Source organism: Tenrec ecaudatus, chromosome 2 (assembly GCF_050624435.1).
Source record: "Tenrec ecaudatus isolate mTenEca1 chromosome 2, mTenEca1.hap1, whole genome shotgun sequence".
In the NCBI taxonomy this organism is placed as follows: Eukaryota; Metazoa; Chordata; class Mammalia; order Afrosoricida; family Tenrecidae; genus Tenrec; species Tenrec ecaudatus.
In genome coordinates, this window is record NC_134531.1 from 15,099,224 (window position 1) to 15,119,743 (window position 20,520).

The window sequence follows — 20,520 nt, forward strand, 5'->3', positions numbered from 1 at the left end:
TGACCCGGTGGTTAACAGCCCAACCCCTACCCACTCCGGCACCAGGGCTCCTGCCTACATATTACACAAAACGCCCCAAGTCCACCTCTCTCATGGAAGCCTGCAGACACACTGAGTCAGACCCTCTGAGTTCTCCATTCCAGGTAGTTGCCGTGTCTGACTCCCTTGCATATTACTAATCACGGTATTTGGTATTCTGTCCTGGATTCCCATTCTCACGTGGGTCAGCGTTCCCCAGACATGTCCCTCGGCACTAGTTCATCCACTTTCTAAACACAGCTTTTGCAAATGTGGGAAAGAAGACTCTATTTATAAAAGTGAGGGGGTTTCGTTTTCCTTGGCTCAGGAGGAGAATATTCAATTGACAGTAAATTGAGTAAGCAGAAGCGGCTGTAACCTCTATGCTTCAAGCATGAATCTCATTCCAAGATCTCTTCACTATTCCTAATCTAAGTAAATACAATACATTTGGATAATTTAGCAGTTTATTCTTTCCATTCACCTTGACATGTGGTGATGGGAGGGGGCGGGGGTGGATTAGTTTCTCCTCCAATGAGACCCAAACTACTCATATACTATGTAAAAAGTAGTAAGAAAAGTTAGGTGTTGGACTAATTTAGAAGGAGCCCTGCTCACGTGGTAGGTTCCTTCTTGGGCTGCAGAAACCACAAGGCCAGCAGTTGGAACTCACCGGCCCCTCCGAGGGAGCCAGAGGAGATTTAACAGTGTGTGGTCAACTCCATGCTGGATCTTCTGTGAAACCGCCAAGCATCCGTGGGGAGAATAGACCTTCATCTGGTCACAGGGTCCTCAACGAGACGGATTGGTTGACACAGTGACTACAATGAGCTCTAGTGTAGGAACAATTGTGAGGCTGGAGCAGGACCAGGCGGTTTCCTTCTGCTGTACACAACATTGTTCATGGGTCGGAAAGCACTGAACTGTAAGAATCCAGTTACATAGGACTGAGGGAGATGTCATTCAGGGTGTGGCCTCTCTCAGTATAAACTGAGTGTGTGTGGAAGCTGGCTCCCGGTTGGATTTGGATCCTACATCTGGTTCATTACTTCTGATGAGAGCACTCAGGATGTCTCGGATTCACTCGGCTCTGCATCCTGCTTCCTGCTCATCAGCCCCTGCAGCTACATGAGTCAGGAGAATCCTTTAGTTTATATCTGATGCCGACTGGACTTGAACCCTACTTTTACAACTGCGTGGCACATTTCTTATCTTTCTCTAGACCAGCGGTTCTCAACCTGAGGGTCACAACCCCTTTGGGAGTTGAATGACCCTTTCACAGGGGCTGCCCGATTCATAACAGTAGTAAAATTAGTGATGAAGTAGCAATGAAATCATTGTATGGTTGGGGTCACATGAGGAACTGTATTAAAGGGACATGGCATTAGGAAGGCTGAGAACCACTGCTCTACACGTACCAACCGATCCTTGGGGAAAGACAGAACTTTCGACTCCTGTAAACAGTGACCAGTCCAGGAAAAACCCACAGGGGCAGAACTGCCCTGTCCAATTGGGATGCTGAGTTGGCATCGAGTCAATGGCAGGCAGAAGTTGGAGTGTCTGGGTTCTCTATTCAGACACCTGCCAGGATCACAGCCTAACACAGAACCAAAGGCATTTCCACACTTACAGAAAGAAATCCCTCCCAAATGACAATTGCATTGTCGGGCAGAGAAGCATCAGCAGAGAGCAGCATCTGAACTAAAAGCCAGCGTATTAAACCGAGCAGAGCTTCAGGGCACAGGACAAGCGGAGTGTGCCTCGGGGCGGAAGGTTTACTTGCAGACTCGGACTCGAGGACCGCAGCACCTGGTGGAGGAGCTGGGCAGAACCCGTCATGACCAGAGACGGGTGACCTAATTGCAACCTGCCAACTTCCCTCTGAAACCTCACACTCATGACTGGTCTGCGAGTTCCGCATGGCCACTGCAGCGAACAGGGAGACAGCCACGGGAAAGTGGGCAAACCACGCCTGACCTCCACTCCACAGCAGTGCGCCTCGGGGTGGCCTTGCTGGTGACTCTCCTGCCCTCCTGTGAAGTCTGAGGAAGCTGGATACTTCCTCCACATTTTACACCAAGGAAAATAGAATTTTATCAAATTATGATATGGAGGGAGTTGAGGGGACAGTGTCTTATTCCAAAATCTCAAAAGTCAGCAGGCTCTGTCTCCTGAAGCCCGGAAGAAGTGGCAGACAGACACTTTTGTAGCCAATAAACGCAGAGTCCTCATTGCCAGGCACCACGGCTGACCAGAGGGTTCTACAGGTGTACATACGGAGGAGGAGGCACCACCACCAGTGCTGCACCAGGCAGCAAAGTGGAAGGAGACCAGCCGGGAGCACCTGGAAAAGAGACAGCAGTGGAGGATGCAAACCAGAGAACGCCCGTGGCCATGGGAAGCGAGGACCTGGATGCACTCATGTGAGGGGCTTCCATTTGGAAGCTTCGGAGAAGACATTCCATTAAGTCCCAGAATCCACTGCTCACTCACTTTATAAAAACACACACTGGAAAACTGGTGGGATTCTGATGTTTATTATGTGGTCAGACCAGGTGGAGGCTGGGAGAAATAGCAGCACAAAGGGGTTTCCCTCCCCCAGCTGCCTCCACGGGCGCCCAGACCAGGGGCTGCCTGCCCAGGAGGGCGTCCCTCGCCCTGCGTCCACACTCAGAATCTCACTTGGGCCCTGAAATGCATCTGCTTGGTGGCGTTGTTCTTCATGCCCGTCTTCAGCATCCACTTGGACTTCATCCTCTGGACATATTGCATGTCCCGCTCTCGCACGAGGGCTGCACCTGGGTGGAAGGGCAACAAGAAATACGCATTGTCACATGGGACCCGAGAAAGCCACATCTCTGTCAAAGAGCCCCATGTCATTTGGGGCTCACTGGGCGCTTCTACCTAAGCCAGGAGCTGACAAGCAGTGGGCTTTGCAGCCTGTGAGCGTGCATCTGCACCCAAAGGGCAGCCTGCTCTGTAGACCCAGCAACCGGGAACTTGCACCTTTAGCTTCCATCAACGAGAAAAGGCGGCACACCAAACTGATCTAAGGGGGCAGATGCCAGCTATCAAGTCAGGCGCTCCTTCTGACAGGTCTGCCCAAGGTCTCTCCTTGAAAAATCACGAAAAGAGGGACTTACAATCTGCCTGGCCCATCATGCCACCCACGTGGAACTTGTGGGCAACATGACACTCAGATCTTAACCTTCTCAGCGAGGCCCCATCAGTAACCTCACTACTTAGTTCTAAAGGAGACAGCGGGGCTTACAGATCGTCAGGTCAGTCAGGAGCCCTGGTGGCGCAGCAGTCAGGCACTTGGATGCCATCTGAAAGCTGCTCCCTGGGAGGAAGATGTGGCCGCCTGTGTCTGCAAAGATCCCAGCATGGAAACTCTTGGAGCAGTGCTCCTCTGTCCTACAGCTGTACTCGAGCCAGAAGTCCCGAGTGACACCGCAGCTCATGTCATTAACCACTAGTGCCCTACCCCATCCCTCCATGCAGCCTGCCTGGTTCACTTCAACCTCTGATGATTATGAAATGGCCGTGTCTGTGACCATTCTCTTCCGATACATTAATGATGACTGGCTCGGGTGAGGAAGTCACTATGCCAGGAAGACAGAGTCTGGGAATGTGTCACTCCTGAGCCAAGATGTTCTGTGTCCCTGGAGAGGCATCAAGGAGCCCTGAGGGTACAGTGGTGATGTGCTGGGCTGCCAATGAAAGGTCAGCGGTTCTAAACCACCAGCTGCTCTGCAGGAGAAAACAACGGCTTTACACTTCCCTGTAGAGTTACGGTCTCAGAAACATCCGGGACAATTCTACTTTGGCCTGTAGAGTTGCTATGAGTTAGAATTGACTCAGTGGCAGTGAGCTCGAGCTTGGAGCGACACCTTATAGACAGCAGAAATGGGGAGTGCAGCACCAAGCCTCTGGAGTGTCCTGGTCCCGGGTGGTCCCACTGGGCGCCCGTACCTGTGCTGCCGGTCCAGCCCAGGGCTCGGTACTGCTGGAGGACTCGGCCCACGGCTGCCTTGTTTTTAGCGACCGTCACGGCTCTTGACAGACCAAACCGCTGCTTGTAGTACCTCATCAAGGAGCGATGGCCCACCCTGGCACCTGCGGATGGAGAGCCAGAGGGACACGATGAGTAGGATCGGTTTGCAAGGTGGGGCTCCAACCACAGCCTCCCAAAGTGATGTGGCCTACTGCCCCCGCTTTCCAGAAACAAAAAACCACACGTTACTCTGCACTCCTGGCAAAGGATAAAGTGTAGGTACAGCCCCTTTTAATTGTTCTGGCTCCCCACTTTGGGAAACGTGGCTCTAAAGCGTGGGCAGGGTGGCTGTGCCAGGCTGGCCAGCGTTCTACTGCCACCTGCTGATGAACGAGAAGACAGCAAGTCAAGAGGGTGATAAAGGGCACCGAAAGGAGATATTGGAAATGAATGGAGCAGCAAGTCTCTCAGGCCAAAAACTCAGCCTGGGGGATACAGCCTTGCAAAGTCACACAGGAAGCGAGGCCAACAAAAGCACACTGGAGGGCCGCAGCCCAGAGCAGCGAGAGCGAAAGGCAGAACCAAGCCCCAGACTTCCCACACAGACAGGGGCAACGACCACTTGCCACCCCCAGACTATGCTTCGATTTATAGGTCACCTGACCACCAGACAAGTTTGGCTTAAAATATAACCCTCGCACATGAGTAATAAGCTTCCTTGAACAGCGGACTATGAGACCAAATGGTCAAAGATTCACCCCAAAGGAAAGACGAATGCAAGGGGGGCATGGGAAACGAGATCCGTGGCGACAGAGCAGACAGGGCAGGTCCTGAGGATGTCCACAAGGTGAGGAAACTACCGCCAGGGGCTGGCTAGCTAACCTGCACTAACTGTTAGAGGGAAGCTCATTTGCTACGAAGGCTCGCTCACCTAAGACTCAATACAATGTGGGGAGGGGGCCTGTAGAGGCTGGGCCTTGAACTTGTTTCCATACAAAGACAATGAAGAGCTGCAAGTGGTCCCGGTCCTTTGCTTCCATGACCTTGGTGATTGGGGAGAGTTCGAGTGTGGCACGTAGAGGGTTGCTCCTGGCACCTAATGGGCAGAGGCCACTCACTCCCATGCGACAAGGCATAGGACATGTTCGTGTGTCACAGCGCCAAGGCGGAGGAATCTGGCTCTAGAGCTTTCTGAATTTTTGCACTCACCCAGAGAACTAGAATGAACAGGATGGCTGCCGTGAGCTGACCTCCCTACAGCATCAGCTTATCTGGAAGGAGCTGGTAAAGCTAAGCCAATCACTCTTTCAGAAACAGTTGGTGAATATTAACTGCCACGCCATTCTGATGTATTCACAATCGCTTGGTCAGCGTCAAGTCATAAGTCAGTGGCGGCGGGAAGAAGGGGCTGTGTTGGACAGGGTTGAGGCCCTGCACGGTTCAAGGAAGAAAACGGTGAGAGGAAGGCACTGATCTCAGCAAAAGCTCGCAAATGTCTGTAGCTAATGAGCACCTGACGGAGCGAGAGCTCTACTGGAGGAGCAACTTGAGGAGTCTGCAAGGTGGGCAATTCAAACCCCCAGCCACTCCGTGGGAGAACGATGAAGGATCTCCTCCTGAAAAGAAACACTACGCAGAGTCGCCCTGAGTTGGAATGGATCTGATGGCAGCGGGTTTGGTTTGCTTTCAGGATACACGCATTTGACCCACATCGGATGCAAACGTTTCAGCACGAGTATTAACAAGCTCAAAGGCCACAGGCACTAAGCAAGCAGCAAGGCTGGGGAGACAGAAGCCTCAGGCAGGAACCGCCTGCAATGTGGACTGGGATTATGCCGGGCAGCTCCAGGTTTGCAGCAAGCATCAATCACTCCCAAATCACTGCACATGAAGGCTGGCCACTGGCCTGGAACCCAACTGTATCCCTACAGTCCTGCGCAGCAACTGGGCAGCTATCTTAGGAAGGTTGGCTTTTCAAGACACTCTTGAAAAGGCTTCTGCTGCTCAGGGCCTTGGCTCTGCCAGCTGGCAGGAGAGAGTGTCGGTGACAGTGAGCGTGTGACACTCAGCGCCTCGGCTGTGCTGAGCAGGCCTCCCGGGGAAGGCCCTCCTCAAAGCACCTCATCTCTAATGCGCAGCTCAGTGGCTAACACAGGTTAACAGGTTGTGTCTATGTCATGACACATCTTTCATGCCAGTAATAACCAACGACAAAGCTACCCGCCTCTACTTAGCGAATCACTTTGCACAGGGCATTCCATTTGGCAAGGAACTTGGACGTCCCCTGCGCACCCACCACCAGTTTCACGGAGGTCGCCTGCAGCTAGCACCGGAGATGGGTCTTCCATGGCTACTGCCTCCAAGGCGACAGAAGAGCCCTGGAGGCAGCCGCGCAAGGACTCTTGCCGGCGCCCTCTGCTGGGTGCCCTTCACACTGCCACCGAGTTTACTAGACACCATTCTGACTTAACTGGATTGAAAGCACTGGCTTAAATCGGCCTCTGACTAACTGTTGTAGATGAAGTATCTCTATGCTTCCTACATCAGCACCTGAACCCAATCAGCAGCACCCTAGTCTTCGAGCCCACCCTAACTAACAACTGACAACTGAGCACACCTGAACACAGAATTCTCCAGGAAAGAACAGATTTCAACAACAGACATTTCTTTCTTCAAAGGGGTAAGCTGTGTGGGTGGGGACCGTTCTAAAGGGGTAATCTTGAGGCTTCCTCTCAAGAGGACACAGGGTGAGCATAGGACTACTATACAGAAATCTGAGCAAAGTGCAGTGGGGAGAAGAGGTCCAAGTTGTGCTAAAGGCGTTTCTTCCTCTGGGCACCTGCTCATTCTCCAGGGGTCAGGGACAGACGAGTAACAGGGTTTTCCTAGGAAAATTTCGTTGGGAAATCTTACCCCAGCCACCCTACAGGCCTAACCCTGCCCATCCTGCCCTCCAGGTTTCTTTTTGTCCCCAAACGCTAAAGAACTTCCCAGAGTAACGTGATGATCTGAGTCTCTAAAGGATGCTGAAATGGCCATTTGGAGGTGGTCCAAATTGATGTGGTCAGAATGTTTCGGGGAAGGGCTTGAGATGGAAACTCAGCCTTCAAACATGGACAGACCTACACAGAGGACATGCTGACAAGCAATAGCGTCACATGCTGATATTTGTGTGATGAGGTGTCTATGATGCTGTTGAAATTCTTTTTAATTCACCCTTATTTATAAGAAAGGAAGCAAATGCTATCAGGTCAAAGAATAAGGACAAGATTATCACACAAAGTTTAGATGAGACCAGAAAATGGAGAAACAGCCCCCCATCAAAATGCAAAGCGGAGGAGAAACTAGAGAAGAGAGCAGACACTGCGCCGACTCACACCGGCAGCACTGGGCTTGCGTCTGACGAGGACATGGGTGTCTGTCACCTTGCCATGCCCTCAGCGAGGAAAGAAGGGGGGCGACTGATCAGGGACCGGTCCCTCCACCAAACCCAGGTGGCAGCAAGCTGCCTCCTTTGGACATGCGCACTCACCAGAAGGTAGAATCAGCTCCATGGTTTCATCATCATACTCCAAGTTCTTGTCCGAGGACAAGGCCTGCTCCGTGTCGTCCCCTTCCTTATGATCTGGATAGCTACTCCTGGGAGAGTGAAAGGACAAAAGCTGACTCAGACCAGGCCCTCGCGTGTACTGAAAAGGCATGCACCCCCTTGCCAGTCCAGGGGGCAAACCCCGAGGTCCCTAAGAGCCCAAGGCCGACTGATGGTCTTTGGGGGAAAACCATCCTGTTAGCATGTTGTGTGTGTAACTGCACGCACTCCCTCCACAGGCGGCTGGGGCGCAGTGGTCAAGTGTTGGCTGCTAACAGAGAGCCCGGCAGTCTGCTCCCATAAAGATTTACGGCTGTGGGAGCCCTAAAGGGCAGTTCTACTCTGTCCTACAGGGTGGCCCTGAGTCTGAATCAAATCAGCAGCAATGGGTTTGGGTTTCTCATTGACCCCAGGAAGGCAGCCAGCTCAGGGGGAAGAACACAGGGCGGGCGGGTGGCACAGCCACGGGAGAACAGCTCGCTCCCCGAGAACTCTGTGCGACAGAATTGGTCTCCACCTACTGTCCCAACACAGCAGCTACTCACAACAGCTACTGAACTGGCTGAGAGACAACTGAAGATTTCAGTTTTTCGTTTCATTTTCATTAATTTAAATAGCCGCTTGGTCACCCGAGTGACCACATTGCAACTCTGGAGACCCGTATGATCCTAGAACTGTTCACAAATTCACATTCACAGGGGAAAGGACTGACAAGTACATGTTCTCAAAGGTATGGGAGCCTTCGCGAAGCATGTCCACACGCCTGGCTCACGCACAAACATGTTCCGGACTCGTTACTCCCGAGGAGGATGCAAGTTACAACCACAGTGGGCTTCTAGCACATACCTACCCAAACGGCGGAAAGGACAAAAAAGGGTTAGAGGGGGAGAACGTCCCTCTCCCGTGCAAGGATGGAGAAGCACCGTGGAGAGGATGAGCACATATGCAAATAGTGGCGCCCTGGGCTATGCCCTGGGCTACTAACCACAAGGGCGGCGGTTCAAACCCACGAGCTGCTCCAAGGAAGAAAGATGAGGCTATCTGCTCCTGTGGAGACTTACAATCTTGGAAGCCCTAGACGGGAGCCCTGGGTCCAAGCTGACTACGCGGGAAGGGGCTGGGGTGCAGCTTCTGTTACACTAAACTCTACTCCTCGGAATAGCCCTGTGCACACACGTTTGCCAGACACAGACTAGAATGATCCAACAGCACTGCTTGTTCTGGTCCTCAAACGGGAACCAAGCACACCCGTATCGCCAGACTGCAGGCTGCGGCTCGTCAGCGGAGAGCTCTAGGATGGCAGTGAATGGTGTGCGGCTCAGTGGATTCTACGACCCCGCAGTGACCGCTCAGGACCGCGTACGCTGCCCTGCACGTAGGGTATCCACTGCGCATGTCCTTACAGGAGCCAAATGCCAGCACTTTCCTCCTGGGGAGCTGCTGGTGGGTTCTTTCCATTCCTGAGCACTTAACCACTGCACCACCAGGCCCCGTTGTCTCCACCTACATCCCAGTGACATAGATCACAGTCACATCCACAAAGTTGCCTGAAAGAAGACATCCTAAAGCACATGCTTTGTGATTCGATCTTTCAGAAGTTTAAAAACGGACAAAAGTCCGCTCTGCACTTACAGGTGACCACCACGATTACTTCAGGAGGGCAGAACAGCCGTGCCTGGGTTTGGGGAAGGTCAGCGAGACAGTGGGCCTGGAGACGTCACTGCCTCCAGGTGCTGGGCACTTGAGGAATGGCAGTTTGACAGGACCTTGAGCTGAGAACCCAGGGGCCTGGGGCTGTGAGTGCGAAACAAGGAAATACAAACGACAGAGCAGAGAATTTCACGGCAGGGGAGGGGGTATGATAAGGCTTTTCTACTGAGCAAGATGGGAAGCCAAGTGAGTTGAATTTGATCTTACTTGTTTTAATGGCTAGGGTGATCCCCTTAAGAGAATACAGGGATTAACAAATCAGGAAGTCAGTGCAGTGGAAGGCGTGAGAAGTGGTCAGATGCTTGGGGCAGCTGAAGGGAGATATAAGATCTGGTACTGGGGCTCATACATGCCCGAAAGCTCACAGAAGCATCACTTGGAGGGCTAGCAGTGCCTGGGCTAAGCACCACATAGCCAATCACAAGGTCCAAACCCACCAGCTGCTCTGAGAGAAAAATGAGGCTGTCTGCTCCCATAAAGATTTAGTCTCATTAATGTTATATAGGGTCTCCGTATGGGAAGCAGGAAAGAAGCCATTCAGTGAGATGACTGACTCTGTGGCTGCACAACGGGCTCAACAGCACGACAGTTGTGAAGATGGTGCAGGACCGGGCAGTGTCTAGTTCTCTGTACAAAGGTCATTATGAGTCAGAACCATTTGATCACAGTCAGCTACGAGTCTAAAATCAACTCTATGGCTCGGAGTTTGATTTGAGTGCTGTGGGTTAACCATTGGATAGCTAACCCCAAGGTTGGCGATTCAAACCCAATAGGCGCTCCATGGGAGAAAGATGAGGCAGTCTGTTCCTGTAAAATCTCAGCCTCGGAAACCCAACAGAGCCATGACACTCCTACAAGGGAGTCGCGAGCTGAAATCAATCAACCGCAGTGAGCCTGGAGGCTTTCCAACTCTCCGGAGAGCTGACTGTTGGAGCCACTGAGGCCCAAGACTGGTTGGGATCCTGACGGAGACCAAGCAGGGACGAGTGTGTAGACAGGGCGAAGGCTGAGTGCGTGGCTGCATGACAGCAGCCTAGACTAATCTCCTGGCGTCTGCTCTAAGTGTTCTGTTTAGACTTAAGACACAGGGTCGAACATGTCGCTGTCTGAAGGGAAACTTGAGCAGAAGAAAGTGTTCCCTTCACCTGGAGAAGACTTCCTGCCCAGAGTTACTCAGCTTGCCTCTCCAGTTCTCCACCCCTAACCCAGCACCCCCGATGTCAGTGAATCCCTACTCAGAGTGTCCCTATCGGACAGAGAACTGCCCCATGGGGCTTCCAGTCTATCACCTTTACAGAGGCAGATGGCCCCCCTCTTTCTCCGAGGGAGCGGCCAGTGGATTGTCACTGTCAACTCTTTGGAGGGCAACTTACCCTTCACCCATTGCCCCTCCAGGGCTCCCTTCCTAAACTCAGCAATGACAAATCCCCAGGTTGCAAAATCTAGTCAGAGAGAAAATGCAGAGGAGATTTAAAGACTGGGTACATTCTCTTTCCTGAACAGCTGTGTCCAGTGCAGGCCCATCTCACGTACTCTGACACCCGGCTCCCTTCCTGCTGGGCTACAGACACCCCTTTAGTCACAGCCCAAGGTCCGCACGGCCGGACACGCACATTTGCCGCAGAAGGTGTGACTATTCAAGATGGCAGGTGGGAGCCAGGCACCTATGGAATAAGCACACCATCGAAGCCTCAGTGTGCCCAAGGCCAGCTACCATACCACCTCAAAAGTCTTAGGCGGCAGCATGTGACTCAAGGACACTCAAGACACCAAAACTGCCTACATGCCATACCTGTCCAGAGAGCACCTTCACCAGGTAACTGGCAAAAAATAACTGCCCACTTAACAACAAAATAAAAAACCAGTTTGGGAGTCAGGCAATGTATGTTTGAGCCCGGATTTCTGGTGCGTAAGGTCAGATTCTTAAATGAGCAGGGGACTAGAGGAGAAGCCACCTCATATAAAGGTGCTGTCAGAGGATTAAGAATGTAAGAAACACTCTGCTCCGAAAAGGGCTGGATGAGAGAGAGGGTCCTGGATAGAGCGGGAGGAAAATGTGGAGCAAAACTCACACTCCGAACAAAGACCAGGCTCACTGGTCGGATAGGAGTGGGTGGAACCCTTCAGATTACAGTTCTTTGTCACCCACCTGTCAGCCCTGGAAAGGAACTCACCGACAACTCAATTTTCAGTCCCCAAATAGACTGGTCTACGAGGGGCACAGTAACCCTAGTGCACTCTAGTGCACTCTAGATGACCAGCCATCAGAGGCTCCACAGGGCAGGATTTCCCCCAAGGAAAAGCTCAGAAGGGTCCGGAAAAGAGAAGGAATGGGAACAAGAAAAGGAGGGAAGAAGTAGGACCCGTGATGATACATTGCAGGGACTGCAATCAATCCCAGAGTGTCTAAACGAATGTAGAGCTGCTGCGCTGCTCTGCTCACGAAGTCACAGTGAAAAGCCGGACAAAGACTATCAGGAACGGTGGCCGGCACACAGCACAGGTTACCAGTGTGGCTCCAAGTGCCCATGACTGCCATGTGAATACACAGCACTGCCACCACAGACGCACCTGAAGTCGTAGAAGTCGGCAAATTCCAAGGCAGCGTCGCCGTCGGTGAAGAGCTTGCAGTGGCTCTTGTCATTCATGTGGGCCTGCACGGCTTCCGTGGAATAGAAGGACCGCCCTTTCTCGTTGCACCACAAGCAAATCTTCCCCACCCCAACTTTCTCCCCTGGAGGAGGGATGAGGAGAGAACGCCAATGAGGCTTTTGGTAGGCAGGCAGGTGAGCCCCTCCCCATTGTGTCCCCATACTTCCAAAACCATTCAAGGGGCTTTTGGTTTCCACCAAAGCAGCAGCCATTTGGTCAAAGGGTGCTGTGGACCACCGCAGTCAAGAATGGGCCCTCCCTCGTGTGCTGAGCCCTCCCCCTCGATAAAGTACTTCTTCTGAGTGCAGACGAGAACGCCCGTACATACCCAAATAGTGAATCAGTCCCTTCAAATCACAAAGGTATTCTATATCGGGAATAAAGAAGCTGTGCGCTTTTGTCATGTGAGCCACGTTCTTCATCAGGGAGCTTGAGTGATGGGAACAGAATAAGCAGTCTGTTACAGGGATGGCCCCAAGGGGCGGGCGCTCCTCAGCCCCTTCCTCCTCCTCCTCGATGCCTTCATCCCCAGTCTCAGCATCTCCACATTCCAATTCTTCTTCATCGGAGTCCAGATCTTCCCAATCTTCCAGCCAGAGTTGGGAAAAAGAGTCAGTGTCAGACGCATAGCCCCCATAACCCGAGATGCCGCAAACATTCACAAAGGCCAAGGGGACCCACTCGGACTCTGGGGGAGCCAGGCGGTGCAGTGGCCCCTAAGACAGACCTTGGAGCAATTCGGTTCCCACAGAGCGGTCTGTGGCCAGGACTGAACTCATAGTTCAGGGGCTGCAGACTGAATGATGTGTTAGGATCTGCCTGTACCTGTTACCCAGAAACACTGGGGGAAGGTGAGTGGGGATGGCAGGGTGCCAAACAATGTCAGGGTTGACGGGCTGTGAGATGAAGGACAGAATGACATCAAAGCAGAAGCCAAACATTCAAGACCTTCTGGGTTAGAGTGGAACTGCCTCATGGAGGCGAACTGCCTCAGCTTTCTCCCTGGGAGCCTCTATTGTCTGAGCCACTTAACCACTGTGCTACAGGGCTCCTTGATAGGCTAGCCCACTATCCACTGACATCAATTCTGACCCAGAATGACCCTGTAGGGACAGGTGATGGTGGCCTCAAAGTGCCACCCTCTCAGCAAAAAAGCGCTGGTGGAGTAGTGGGTCACATGGTGGACTGCTAACTCCAAAGTCAGTTGTTCAAGGTCAGCTAATTCCAAAGATGAGGTTTTCTGCTCCAGAAGGACGTACAGCCTCAGCAATGGACAGGAGTTCCACACTGTGCTTCAGGGTTGGCAAGATTCAGAATCACTGACTGTGAGGTAGATTTGTTGGCAGTGAGTTCATAGTCAAGTGCTTAACTATGGTGTCGCCAGTTCTCCCTCAAGGAACGTCATAAATAGTTGACAAAGCCAAGGAGGCAGGTTGCTGGCTCAAACCACCCCTTTCAGGTTGGCTAGCTGACTGTGAAACAGTCCTAGTGACAAAGAGGATAAAGCATTGGGCTGCTAACCAGAGGGTCAGCAGTTCAAACCCACCAGTCACTCTGTGGGAGGAAGATGAGGCTGTCTGCTTCCATAAAGATTTATAGCCCAAGTTCCCATACTTATTGGGCCCTTTTCAAGAAAAAAAATTACACAGTGCCTTCTTCATTATTGAAAACTTTGAAACTATAGCCCACAATCCAGGATTAACTGTGGGCATTTACTTTTGCTGCCCCCCGCCCAGTATCACTCCAATCCAAGGGGGTCAGTATCCACTACTTTGGGAAACACTGATTTACAGCTTCAGAAACCCTATGGTGCAGTTTTACTCTGTCTTATAGAATCACTGAGTCAGAATTAACTCAGCAGCAGTGGGTTTTGTTGTTTTCCTCCGTGATTATGAGTCTTCCGTTTTATTGTTTTGACCAACTGAAAGAAGTACAAGCCCATCACACCTCAAAAACCAGTAGAATGGCAAACTCTAGAGGCCGGTGTAACATTAGCATTTCCTCATATACAGCAAACCCAGTGCCATGCCATCAATTCTGACTCGGGAGTCTATGTAGGATTCCAGGGAGCACACTACGTCTCATCATTCTCTCTTGAACTGGCTCCTGGGAATCACCCAGGGACGCTGTGTATAGTAGTTGGTTGCTTTAACACATGGCGCCACAAAGCATCCCGAACCAGCTGCCAGTGGAGTTTACGCTGATGCATGGAAACCTCGTGTGAGTCAAAATAAAACTGTGCTCAGTGGGATTTTCAAGGGGAAGTAGATCACAAGGCCTTTCCTCCGAGTGGTGGGGGGTTCACCAACCTTTCCGTAGTTGCGCCACCCAGTCTCCCAATTCACCCCCAAATAATGATGGAGTCCCTGTTTCTTTTTCCTGGGAGTGTCTTCAAGCCTGGAGGGGACCCTGTGGCTTAGTGGAGGGTAGCTAATCACAAGGTCACCAGCTAGACTCCAGGAGCCTCTCCAGGGAGCAGAAAGACTGCCTGGGAACACCCCCCCGCTACACACACACACACACACACGCACGCACGCACGCACGCACACACACACACGGCAGTTAGGGAGCAGAAAGACTGCCTGGGAACACCCCCCTGCTACACACACACACACACACGCACACCACACACACGCACACCACACACACACCACACCACACCACACACACACACACACACACACACACACACACACACGGCAGTTAGCTCTACTCTGTCCTACAGGGGAGCTCTGACTTGAAGACAGTGAGATTTGCATTCTACACAGGCACCGGTCACACACACACACACACACACACACACACACACATACACACACACACGGCAGTTAGCTCTACTCTGTCCTATAGGGGCGCTCTGACTTGAAGGCAGTGAGACTTGCATTCTACACAGGCACCGGTCCCTAGGCGGAATGCTGCCAAACTCGGGCTTTGGGAGCAGCTGAGTCACCCTCACTCTTCAGACAGGCTCAGAAGTTGCCATCAGTTGGACTGACATGCCCATCATCACCCCCCCACACACCCCCCGGCAGGGCCATTACCATCGCCATCCAGGTCGTCGTCTTCCTCCTCCTCCTCGCTCTCCCCGCCCTGCTGCTTTGCCAATTTCCTCGCCTGCTGTTCGAACCACTGGAGCCGGGGCGGCTTCTCGGCTGGGTCTCGGTTGTGCGACCCGCGGCCCCCATCTGCCGCCACCCCGGGGCCCGGGGCCTGGTCTCGGGGCCCTGACGGGGCCTTCTTGGGCGACATGGACGGCTGCGCCTTGATGGCCTGCTGGATGGCCGCGTTCATGGCGTCCTTGTCCACGCTGTCGGCGTCCAGCCCCTTCTCCAGGTTCTTCTCGTTCATCCGCTCCACACGCCGGTTGACGGCCTGCACCGCCTTCTTCTCCAGATCCACATGGCGCCGCGACTGCAGGTGGTTCTCGTAGGCGTTGAAGGAGGCAAACTTCTTGCTGCAGACGGTGCAGTAGGTGGCCGTGCCCTTGCTCTCCTCCTCGGCCACAGCCCGCTGAGCCCGCACCCGCTCCTGGAAGCCCTCGGCTGTCACCGGGGCCATGTCGGCCACCTTCCGCCGCAGGTTGTAGCGGTGCCAGTCCGTCTTGTAGTGGGCCCGCTGCAAGTCCGCGTCGCGGAACGCCACCCGGCAGGTGATGCACGTGTACGTCGCCATGGCCGGGCGGGAAAACAGCCGCCACCAGCTAGGAACCCTGCGAGCAGCGCCCTGATGCCACGAAACCCTCTTCAGACTTCAGGCGCCACAGCGGTCCAGAGGGAGAACGCGGCGCGCCGACTTCCGGAAACTCCGGGGGAATCGCCGGCGCACGCCGGAAGGAGTACGTGCTAGACAGGAAGTCCCGCCCAGACCCGCGACCGCGCCCCGTCGAGGAGCCGGATGCAAGGTGCTGATTGGTGGACGCTCGGTGCGGAGTGACGTATAAGGGGTGGGCGCGGCGGCCGCGTCCCGGGAATGAGAGGGAGCGGCTTCCGACGGCCCGGGTGACTCGGAGTTCGCCGCTCGCGAGTCGCCGTCCGCGGGTCGCGCCTTTGCCGAGGCCGGTCTGTACCGCCGGGTCCCACCCTGCGAGCCCGGCCCTTTTAAAGCAACCGGTGGCCGGGGCGCGGGCGCCTCCCTGGGATGCTTGACAGCTAGGCAACAGTGGTACCGCCAATCTTCTGTCCCGTAGAAATGTCGTTCTGGCCACACAGGTCTTTCTAAGTCTCCTAGAGATATTTTTGCAGGAGCCCTGGTGGCGTAGTGGTTATCCATTGGGCTGTTAACTGCAGGGTCAACGGTTTGAAACCACCAGCTATTCTGTGGGAGAAATAGGAGGCTTTTTGCATCCCTTTCGGAAACTCATGGGCAATCTATCCTGTCTTCATATGGGGTCGCTATAAGGCGGCATGACTTGATGGTAGTGAGTTTGGGTGTTTGGTTAGGTAGCAAGCATAGGGGGATATAGGTTGTGTTGCTAATCACAAGGTCAGTGATTGGAACCCAGGAGGAGGCTGTGGTTTTCGGTCCCCCCTGAGGATTAATAACCTCAGAAACCCACAAGGGCACTCATGTGACCTGTAGGGTCTCTGAGTTCACAGAGTGACCCAATAGACAACAAAACAAGACACTGCCCAGCCCTGTGTCACGATCATCAATCGTCTTTCATGCTTGAGCCCATCGTGGGAGCCAGTATGCCAGAACATGTCCTTCATGGTCTGGGTCTTTACCAAGCATGCTGCCCTTCTCCAGGGATTAGTCTCTCCTGGGAGCCCTGGTGTCAGAGCAGGTTGCTTTTTAGACTAACTGCAAGGTCAGTCAGAAGCTTGAAACCACCAGCCACAGATGAGACGTTCTATTCCCATAGTTAGGGTCTCAGAAACAGGAAGGGACAGGCCTACCTTGTCCTACACCTTTGCTATGAGTCAAAATTGGCTCAATGGGCAGTGAGTCTTTCCTGATGACCTGTCCAAAAGTACATGAGACAAGGTCTTGGCATCTCATTTCTAAGGAGTCTTGGGTTGTATTTCTAAGACAAGTGCATTCTTCTAGCATTCCACAGTGTTTTCCTTATTCTCGACCAAAATCATCATTCATTAACGCTGATTCTCCTTCCATCTTCCTTAGTCATTATCCAGCTTTGGCATTCATGAGAGGTAGCTGAGACTATCCCAGGTTTGGCTAGGCACACCTATTACGTATGTGTGTATACATATATATATACATACATATACATATACACATATATATAATGCTCTATTTCAAACTGTCTTCAAATTTAGCAGCCACCAGGGCTCCTACAGAATGTACACACAATCAGACTAATCTTCCTAAGCTATTTCCCCCTATTCTTGACTAGTTCTCTGTTGCTCATAAAAGTTTAGATTCTTTGCCTGGCTTTCAATATCTACCATTATCCTTCCACAGTGCTATTATCCTTTATAGCATCCATTAGCTCTAAATTTTGGGGAGAAAAATGAAGTTATCTGTTCACGGAAAGATTTAAAGTCTTAGAAAGCCTGTGTATAGGGCCCATATGAGTCATAATTGACTTGATGGAAGTAGATATTAACGCTAAACTCAGGTATACCAGCCTTCAATGAGTTTTCTATGACTTGTGTAGCATCGTAAGACACAACTAAAATGTAACAGACCATGTTGAGTACAACAAAATAGAAAGGCAGGTAGTATGGGTTTGGAAAAGTTATCTCATATAGGTAGAGGGAACTGAAAGGTTGTCTGCATTTGACAATTCAGAGGAGCCCGAAGAAGCGAGAGGATTGAGGATTTCATCATCAAGTGGAAAAGCCCAACATTCTGGCTGTACTTCTTCCCAGACAGATTTGTTTGCTCTTTTGGCAGTCCATGGGGCTTTCAATATTCTTTGCCAGCCCCATGATTCAAATGCATTGATTTGCCTTCATCTTCGTTGTTCAGCTCTTCTTCAGTCATATTTTTCGTGCCTTCTGACCGGAGGGGCTCATCTTCTGGTGTTATATCTGACAATGTTCTGCTTCTACTCATCAGGCCTTCAGTATGACAATGTTTTGGTGCTAACAATAACGGTTTACACAGCCTACTCTCCTCACAGATTGTTCTTGGTCTGCAAGATGCGCTGAGACTTGTTCACTTTGGGTGAACCTACTGGTGTTTGAAACACCAGTGACGTAGCTTCCAGCATCACAGCAAGACAAAAGACACAGCAACACACAACAAATTGACAGACAAGTGGTGTCTCAGCATCGTAGCAGCACACGCCTCCAATGGCAGATGGGTGACAGTTGGCATCAAACTTGAGTCTGGAACTGAAGGAGAGAATGCCACCAGTGAGCCACCACTACCCCCATCTGTGAATCCCCACTGTTTATCAAATGAAGACACACCACCAGACTCTCGAATTCAGAAAGCACATTACTGTGTGCACTAACATAATTTGGAATTACGTGAACTATATCAAGAGCTATTATGTCACTATACAAAATAAGTTCAACTTCCTAATTGTTTTTAATCATCAGCTAGCTCAGCTTCTATTTTTCAGTAAAGTACATTGGATACGTACACATTTGGTAGTGAATGTTTTTGATCATATTCTCAGCAGAGATTAAACACATTCAGCAAGACAGTACTCTGCTGCCTTTACAGACACTGCCTCCTCTGTCATGAACCCAGAACTGGATGGTGAACATTTCAATCAAAGATTCTATAGCACATTCTCAGAAAGGGATTATATTTCTCCCCAGACTTACTCATTCTGTATGCTGAGCAAATCGTCAGAGAAGCTGTCGTAAATGAGGAATTTGGCATCGGGGTTGGAGGAAGGCTGTAACAACCTGCCATGTGCAGATGACACAAGGTTGCTTGCTGACAGGGAGGACTTGCCACACTTGCTTATGAAGCCCAAGGATTGCAGCCTTCAGTGTGGACATTCAACTCAGTATCAAGACCACCAACCCCCACAACTAGACCATGATACATGAAGAAAAGATTGAAGTTCTCGAGGATTTTATCTTTCTTGTATCCACAATCAATGCTCATGGAAGCAGCAATCAAGAGATCAAGCATTGCATTGGGTAACTCTGCTATAGAACTCATTAGACTTGTTACCAATTATAAAATGCTATATAAATAAATACTTTGCTTACTATCCTATGAAATTGGGTAGAGGGCATGTTTTTTGTCTTAATCATTTCCAAAGATTTTTAGGGAAGGGCGAAAATAGGCGTGCAGGGTGCGTTTTATGAGTAACAACATCGGGGCTGTTTCCGGCCTGCGGCGAGCTTCCACTTCCGGTGTGCTGCCTTTGTGTCCGGGTCAAAATGTAGGATCCAGGTCGGCTGTTCCCACGGTGTGGGCTTGATCAGCATGATCTGCAGGAAGTGGGCGAAGCACTGTCTCAAAATTCAAGATAAAACGAGAGCCCTGTTCCACGAGTGAATGATCGTGATCCACTCTCTGCTCAGCCAGTGGCCGTGCGCAGTCACGGCGCTTCTCAGATGTTGGAGGAAGTAGGATTCCTACTGATACAAATGCCCATAGTCAGGAGGATATGCTGTAACTGAACATACTAGGCTCCTTGGGTGGCTTGCTGCCCTAACTTAAAACCAGAAACAGGCTTACCCTCCCACATGGTTAACACCCCTGCCCCACCCCCCACAAAAACCACACAGATGCATGCAAACACATCCCTTTAACACCACGTGTTTGTTGGAACAAAACATTTGAAGAGTACCATTATCGTTTTGTGTGGATTTTTGTTCACCTGTACTCTTAAGCAGGAGCCTGTGAAAGTGCATGCATGCTCATCATCCTCTCAGGGAAAGCTGCTGTGCCTGGTGCCCTACTGTCCCGGGCGCCTCCCTGTTCCCAAACGCCTTTTCCCTTCTAGTGTGTTTTAGTCCACTCTGTGTTTGTTCCACTGTGCGTTATTGTTCACCCCATCACACACAGTCACCCTTTGAATTTGTCTTTGTGTAAGATTGATTATCCCACAGACGGCCAGAAGAGCAAACTAATCTCTCTGGAGAAGTACGGCCAGAATGCTCCTTTGAAGGGAGGGTGGTTAAGAGTTTCTTGTTGACTTTTAATAACCTATCAAGAGGGACCAGCACCTAGAGAAAGAAGCAAGGCATGCTTGATAGAGGGTCAGAGAGAGAGAAACTGACACCATGGCCACAACACTGGAATGACTGTGTGGATGGTCCCAGGCTGCCCAGTGTTTCCTCTGGATGCACATGGAGGCACTATGAGTGGATGCCACCTGGATGGTACCTCAGAACATCTGTGATGTTGCTGGTTACACACTTTTCTGTCCTCCCCCTCCCCCCACATCCCTCAACACCTTTCCATTTATAGCTTATTTCATTCTAGCTGGAATAAACACCATCACACATTACCAAGTCCATGAGTCTGTCTTCCTGTAGATTTTCTCAGTCATTTATAATGCATTCTTTCATACCCCAGATGATACTTAAACTTCTTGTTTTTTCCTCAATGAATAAACAGAAAAGACCTTAACTTTTATGATTTCGAAGACAACATTTTTAAGAAATGTAGATGTAAA

General features: G+C 51.4%; 1 protein-coding gene across 1 annotated transcript; it reads right to left on the reverse strand.

Moving 5' to 3' along the window:
* Positions 1–2,539: 2,539 nt before the first annotated feature.
* On the reverse strand, positions 2,540–15,790 carry ZNF622 (zinc finger protein 622). The gene is made up of 6 exons (XM_075540883.1): positions 15,008–15,790; positions 12,295–12,552; positions 11,886–12,048; positions 7,548–7,654; positions 3,994–4,137; positions 2,540–2,816 (listed from the first exon to the last, which is right to left on the reverse strand). Exons 1-6 carry the CDS (start codon positions 15,636–15,638, stop codon positions 2,689–2,691), a joined length of 1,431 nt encoding a protein of 476 aa, XP_075396998.1. The 5' UTR covers positions 15,639–15,790; the 3' UTR covers positions 2,540–2,688.
* Between the last annotated feature and the right edge of the window lie 4,730 nt (positions 15,791–20,520).

What these genes read in the sequence shown, in the direction of transcription:
- ZNF622 (XM_075540883.1), bottom strand. Translation starts at nt 15,638, where the DNA reads ATGGCGACGTACACGTGCATCACCTGCCGGGTGGCGTTCCGCGACGCG. An exon ending in GGGACTGATTCACTATTTGG is followed by an intron (nt 12,049 to 12,294) that starts GTATGTACGGGC and finishes TCCCTCCTCCAG; the next exon opens with GGGAGAAAGTTGGGGTGGGG. An exon ending in GCCGACTTCTACGACTTCAG is followed by an intron (nt 7,655 to 11,885) that starts GTGCGTCTGTGG and finishes TCACTCTCCCAG; the next exon opens with GAGTAGCTATCCAGATCATA.